Source organism: Xyrauchen texanus, chromosome 2 (genome assembly GCF_025860055.1).
Source record: "Xyrauchen texanus isolate HMW12.3.18 chromosome 2, RBS_HiC_50CHRs, whole genome shotgun sequence".
Lineage (NCBI taxonomy): Eukaryota > Metazoa > Chordata > Actinopteri > Cypriniformes > Catostomidae > Xyrauchen > Xyrauchen texanus.
This window is the reverse complement of record NC_068277.1, coordinates 554218-560990: the sequence shown is the minus strand read 5'-3', so window position 1 is coordinate 560990 and position 6773 is coordinate 554218. Positions and strand designations below refer to the sequence as shown.

Sequence of the window (6773 nt, the reverse complement as noted above, 5' to 3'; positions counted from 1 at the left end):
TATTGAGAATATAAGAACTTTATTCATCAGTCTAGAAGAGAAAACACTCAGACACATTAATGCTTCACTTCATCAATCATATTCTTTTATAATGAACTACACTTCATTAGGATTAACTCCAGAATAGCAGAAACTCATGAGTAAATACTGCAGCAATAGTTTATAATGAAGACAGTCGAAGAGTTTGAGAATCCACCGCAAGATTTACTGTTGAGTCTTCAGTTGCTCTTCTTGTCGGGATTCTCCGGAGGGTAATATGGAGGCGGCTGATCCTGACAGACAACACAAGTGTTACATCTCCTCAACACAAGTGTGTGTGTGTGTGTGTGTGTGTGTGTGTGTCTCACCATGGGCATGTAGACACTGTGAGGGTTACTGGGGTTGTAAAAAGCGCTGCTGGCCGCTTCTGCTGCCTTTGTGTTTCCTGGAGTGAAAGTCATGATCAGAACTACTCATGAACACAATTAACCAGCGTGTGTGTGTGTGTGTGTGTGTGTGTGTGTGTGTGTGTGTGTACCTGGAGGAGGGCACCAGTTCTGTGGTGGTCCGGGATATGGAGGAGGAGGAGCCATGTACATGGGAGCGCTGGGATACACACCTTCACACACACAATACAACTTTGACATTCTTTTAATACATATAACAAAAATAATAATAATTCATAAAATCAACACGTGATAGTTCCTGAAGTTGAAGAAACATTCATATACAGTATGTGTGCTTTTATATAGTGTGTAAGTGGTAATAATGCTGCATTGTACCTGGCGCAGCAGTGGGGGTGTATGGATAAGGGTTGTACCCAGCCTGTGGCATGCTGGGATATGGGTAAGCCTGTGGCATCGCTGGACTGGCATATCCATTCATTCCTGCAGCCAATCCAAACGCTGCGGTGCCATTGTGAACCGCTGGAGCCCGAGACGCTAACAAACACACAAACACATGAAAATCAGAACACACTCACACAAACACACACCAGAGCAACACTTTCAACACACTCGCACAAACGCACACCAGAGCAACACTTTCAACACACTCGCACAAACGCACACCAGATCAACACTTTCAACACACTCGCACAAACACACACCAGAGCAACACTTTCAACACACTCGCACAAACACACACCAGAGCAACACTTTCAACACACTCGCACAAACACACACCAGATCAACACTTTCAACACACTCGCACAAACACACACCAGAGCAACACTTTCAACACACTCGCACAAACACACACCAGAGCAACACTTTCAACACACTCACACAAACGCACACCAGATCAACACTTTCAACACACTCGCACAAACGCACACCAGATCAACACTTTCAACACACTCGCACAAACACACACCAGAGCAACACTTTCAACACACTCACACAAACGCACACCAGAGCAACACTTTCAACACACTCGCACAAACACACACCAGAGCAACACTTTCAACACACTCACACAAACACACACCAGAGCAACACTTTCAACACACTCACACAAACACACACCAGATCAACACTTTCAACACACTCGCACAAACACACACCAGATCAACACTTTCAACACACTCGCACAAACACACACCAGAGCAACACTTTCAACACACTCACAACACACAGACAACACTTCAACACACACACAAACACACCAGAGCAACACTTTCAACACACTCACACAAACGCACACCAGATCAACACTTTCAACACACTCACGCACAAACACACACACCAGAGCAACACTTTCAACACACTCGACACAAACACACACCAGAGCAACACTTTCAACACACTCACACAAACACACACCAGAGCAACACTTTCAACACATTACGCAAATTGTCACGCTTTAATTTTCAAACTCTAAAAACAATTTACATAAAAAATGAGTTAGTCAATGTTTATGTAAAACGATTTACAGCCCACAGAGAGGAGGTGCACACTCTGACACACTGGTGTCAGGAGCACAACCTCTCCCTCAACGTCAGTAAAACCAAGGAGCTTGTAGTGGACTTCAGGAGGAAAGACGGAGAACACAGCCCCATCACCATTAATGGAGCACCGGTGGAGAGAGTCAGCAGTTTCAAGTACCTCGGTGTCCACATTACTGAGGAACTCACATGGTCGTTGTGAAGAAGGCTCACCAGCGCATCTTCTTCCTGAGACGGCTGAGGAAGTTTGGAATGAACCAACACATCCTCACACGGTTCTACACCAGCACTGTAGAGAGCATCCTGACTGGCTGCATCACCGCCTGGTACGGCAATAGCACCGCCCACAACCCGAGTCATGGGCTGTTCTCACTGCTACCATCAGGCAGGCGGTATCGCAGCATCAGGACCCGCACCAGTCGACTACATGACAGTTTCAACCCCAATCAATCAGACTGTTGAACACTTGATCTCTCACGATCAATAATCAGCACTTTAATAATCTTATATCTCACACTGGACTCACATTTTATAATTCATTTAATAACAGACAACTGACTCAACCGACAGCTGAACATCAACACAACACTTCATATGCATTTCCGATACAGATGTGTAAACTGTGTTGTGTGTAAATCAGATGTTTATTGTCATACTGCTATGTGGCTCGGATCTGCACCCAAAACTTTCAAGACTTAATCAAAATAAAGAATTCTTTTAAGAACAATTTACCCAAAGATTTGTTCTGCTCATGTTTCATCATTTACACACACACACTCTCTCACCGTTAGTGGCCAGTTTGAAGAGGTGTTGTCCGACCTCTATAGCGCCTCCACTGGGGAAAGACATCTTGAAGTTTGTCTGCCCCTCCCAGCCACCTGAAAGAAAACATGCTGTAATAAACACAAACTCACACCGACAGCAACTGCATGCTGGGTAAAGTGTGCGGTACCTCCTGCCTCGGCTTTGATCAAACCCTGAATGTAGTTGGCAGCAAAAACCGGCTGTTCAATACTGCAGTTCTTCATCAGGTAGTATGGAAACATGAAGGAGCAGAACTTCTCCTTCATATTACTGCACACAAACACCATCTGAAACACACACATGTTGTTCAGAACATACAACCCCAATTCCAAAAAAGTTGGGACAGTATGAAAAATGTGAATAAAACAAAAATGAGTGATTAGTGAACTATATTTAGCCTTTGCTATATTGAAATCTCTACAACTGCAGCATATACTGCCATCCAGCACCGTCTTTCCAGGGATGTCCCTGCATTTTCCAGCAGGTCAACTTCAACCACATACTGCCCGGATTACAAATGCACGGCTGTGTAAGCAGAGAGTGCGGGCGCTAGATTGGCATGCAGTCCTGACCTGTCTCCAGCTGAGAATGCGTGGCACATTATGAAGCGCACAATACGGCAACAAAGACCCTGTACAATTGTGCAGCTGATGACCTGCATAATGGATGAATGGGGGAAATTACACTTTCTAAACTTTAAGAACGTGTGTCTTCAGTGCCCAAACGCCTAATAAGTGTTATTAGAAGAAATGATGATGTTTCACAGAGGAAAACACTCGACTGTCCCAACTGGAGCGTGTTGCATTCATCTGATTTTACTGTACATTTAAAAAACAATGAATTTCACAGGATAAAACATCATATAATGTGAAGTTGTAGAGATTTCAATATAGCAAAAGCTAAATATAGTTCACAAATCACTCATTTATTTATTAGCATTTTCCTACTGTCCCAACTTTGTGTTATTGATTAGTTTCCCTGTATTGTGTTATTGATTAGTTTCCCTGTATGGAGTTATTGATTAGTTTCCCTGTATGGAGTTATTGATTAGTTTCCCTGTATGGAGTTATTGATTAGTTTCCCTGTATGGAGCTATTGATTAGTTTCCCTGTATGGAGTTATTGATTAGTTTCCCTGTATGGAGTTATTGATTAGTTTCCCTGTATGGAGTTATTGATTAGTTTCCCTGTATGGAGTTATTGATTAGTTTCCCTGTATGGAGTTATTGATTAGTTTCCCTGTATGGAGCTATTGATTAGTTTCCCTGTATGGAGTTATTGATTAGTTTCCCTGTATGGAGCTATTGATTAGTTTCCTGTATGGAGTTATTGATTAGTTTCCTGTATGGAGTTATTGATTAGTTTCCTGTATGGAGTTATTGATTAGTTTCCCTGTATGGAGCTATTGATTAGTTTCCTGTATGGAGTTATTGATTAGTTTCCTGTATGGAGCTATTGATTAGTTTCCTGTATGGAGTTATTGATTAGTTTCCCTGTATGGAGTTATTGATTAGTTTCCTGTATTGAGCTATTGATTAGTTTCCTGTATGGAGTTATTGATTAGTTTCCTGTATGGAGTTATTGATTAGTTTCCTGTATGGAGTTATTGATTAGTTTCCCTGTATGGAGTTATTGATTAGTTTCCTGTATGGAGTTATTGATTAGTTTCCTGTATGGAGCTATTGATTAGTTTCCTGTATGGAGTTATTGATTAGTTTCCCTGTATGGAGTTATTGATTAGTTTCCCTGTATTGTGTTATTGATTAGTTTCCCTGTATGGAGTTATTGATTAGTTTCCCTGTATTGAGCTATTGATTAGTTTCCCTGTATGGAGTTATTGATTAGTTTCCCTGTATGGAGTTATTGATTAGTTTCCCTGTATGGAGTTATTGATTAGTTTCCCTGTATGGAGTTATTGATTAGTTTCCCTGTATGGAGTTATTGATTAGTTTCCCTGTATTGAGCTATTGATTAGTTTCCCTGTATTGAGCTATTGATTAGTTTCCCTGTATGGAGTTATTGATTAGTTTCCCTGTATGGAGTTATTGATTAGTTTCCCTGTATGGAGTTATTGATTAGTTTCCCTGTATGGAGTTATTGATTAGTTTCCCTGTATGGAGTTATTGATTAGTTTCCCTGTATGGAGTTATTGATTAGTTTCCCTGTATGGAGTTATTGATTAGTTTCCCTGTATTGTGTTATTGATTAGTTTCCCTGTATGGAGTTATTGATTAGTTTCCCTGTATTGTGTTATTGATTAGTTTCCTGTATGGAGTTATTGATTAGTTTCCTGTATTGAGTTATTGATTAGTTTCCTGTATTGAGTTATTGATTAGTTTCCTGTATGGAGTTATTGATTAGTTTCCCTGTATGGAGTTATTGATTAGTTTCCTGTATGGAGTTATTGATTAGTTTCCTGTATTGAGTTATTGATTAGTTTCCTGTATTGAGTTATTGATTAGTTTCCTGTATTGAGCTATTGATTAGTTTCCTGTATTGAGTTATTGATTAGTTTCCTGTATGGAGTTATTGATTAGTTTCCCTGTATTGTGTTATTGATTAGTTTCCCTGTATGGAGTTATTGATTAGTTTCCCTGTATTGTGTTATTGATTAGTTTCCCTGTATGGAGTTATTGATTAGTTTCCCTGTATGGAGTTATTGATTAGTTTCCCTGTATGGAGTTATTGATTAGTTTCCCTGTATTGTGTTATTGATTAGTTTCCCTGTATGGAGTTATTGATTAGTTTCCCTGTATTGTGTTATTGATTAGTTTCCCTGTATGGAGTTATTGATTAGTTTCCCTGTATGGAGTTATTGATTAGTTTCCCTGTATTGTGTTATTGATTAGTTTCCCTGTATGGAGTTATTGATTAGTTTCCCTGTATTGTGTTATTGATTAGTTACCCTGTATTGAGTGAGGTAGACGGAGCCCTTCTTCGTCCCCTTGAACAGGTCAGTCTTGGGCGTGACATCACTGAAGGTAAGTTCAACATTCTTACATTCTCGTAAGATGCTGAAAGATTGGACAACAAAAGGGAAGTGAGATCACACTGGAAACTACACACATACACATCCCAGTTTCACAACACTGATGTGGACAGTTCCTGTGCAAAACATCTAAACTGTGTCTGTAATGAAGAAGATGAAGTTTATTTGACTGTTTTTACACTGATCTCATGTAAAAACACCTTTAACTGACAGATTTGAAGCTCGTTGTGTCTAGTCTAACATAAACAATATAACATACTATATAATAAATACAGAGTGATGTTAATGTTGACACAACACCTGTAATTATTTGTCATATTAATAAAATACATTAAAACTTAGAATGTTCAATATTAATATCATGGCAAGATGTATTTGTGTCTAATTGTGTTATTGTATATTCTGGTAATGATCAGATGTGTTTATATGTGATGTATATGATGATTATGTGTGTGTGATTGTATTGTATAACTCTTATAAGATGATTATTGTGTGTATATTGTGTTGTTGTACCTCTCTCCGGCCTGGATCAGAACTCCTCCGTTCGGATGATGGTTTCGGTTCAGCGCCATCTTTAACCCACTGATGAATCTTTAATTAAAGCAGCTGTGAAGTTCAGCGTAACTCGATTTCAGTTGTAATAAAGGAGTTTTGTGCGTGTTATTAATGTGAATGTTTGTTTTTACTGTGATCACCTCGATCAACAGCTGCGCACTTTATTTCCGGCACCACGTGACACGCTCTGACTCACGCAATCATGTGACCTGAAATGCGACGTCACCATATATAATGAGCTCTGCTCCGCCCCCGCGCTGTAGCGTCGGAATCTGAATGAGCTTTATCGCCAAGTATTCTCATGTACAGAAGGAATTGTTTTGGGTGATAGGAGGAACAATTGCACACAGAACATTACAGTGAGACAGAATATAAACAAGGTACGTGTATAAACAGACATACAAATAATAGGGCATAATGCACATCTGCAAGTGGTCATGTATGTGCAAGGATGGAGTATGTACAGTTATTGAATTTACATATATACATGAGATATGTATTT

At 39.8% G+C, this 6773-nt stretch overlaps 1 protein-coding gene across 1 annotated transcript; it reads right to left on the bottom strand.

The window, feature by feature from the left end:
• Positions 1 to 6468, bottom strand: wbp2nl (WBP2 N-terminal like). Its single transcript, XM_052140357.1, has 8 exons — positions 6230 to 6468; positions 5633 to 5741; positions 2877 to 3015; positions 2710 to 2802; positions 762 to 920; positions 518 to 598; positions 348 to 424; positions 1 to 272 (listed from the first exon to the last, which is right to left on the bottom strand). The coding sequence occupies exons 1-8, from the start codon at positions 6286 to 6288 to the stop codon at positions 219 to 221; spliced, it is 771 nt and encodes a 256-aa protein (XP_051996317.1). The 5' UTR covers positions 6289 to 6468; the 3' UTR covers positions 1 to 218.
• Positions 6469 to 6773: the final 305 nt, after the last annotated feature.

Excerpts from the sequence above, each read along its gene's own strand:
- wbp2nl (XM_052140357.1), bottom strand. The coding sequence starts at position 6,288 with ATGGCGCTGAACCGAAACCATCATCCGAACGGAGGAGTTCTGATCCAG. Across the intron at positions 5,742-6,229 it reads CTGATCCAGGCCGGAGAGAG|CATCTTACGAGAATGTAAGA; the intron begins GTACAACAACAC and ends CCAATCTTTCAG. Across the intron at positions 2,803-2,876 it reads GATCAAAGCCGAGGCAGGAG|GTGGCTGGGAGGGGCAGACA; the intron begins GTACCGCACACT and ends GTTTTCTTTCAG.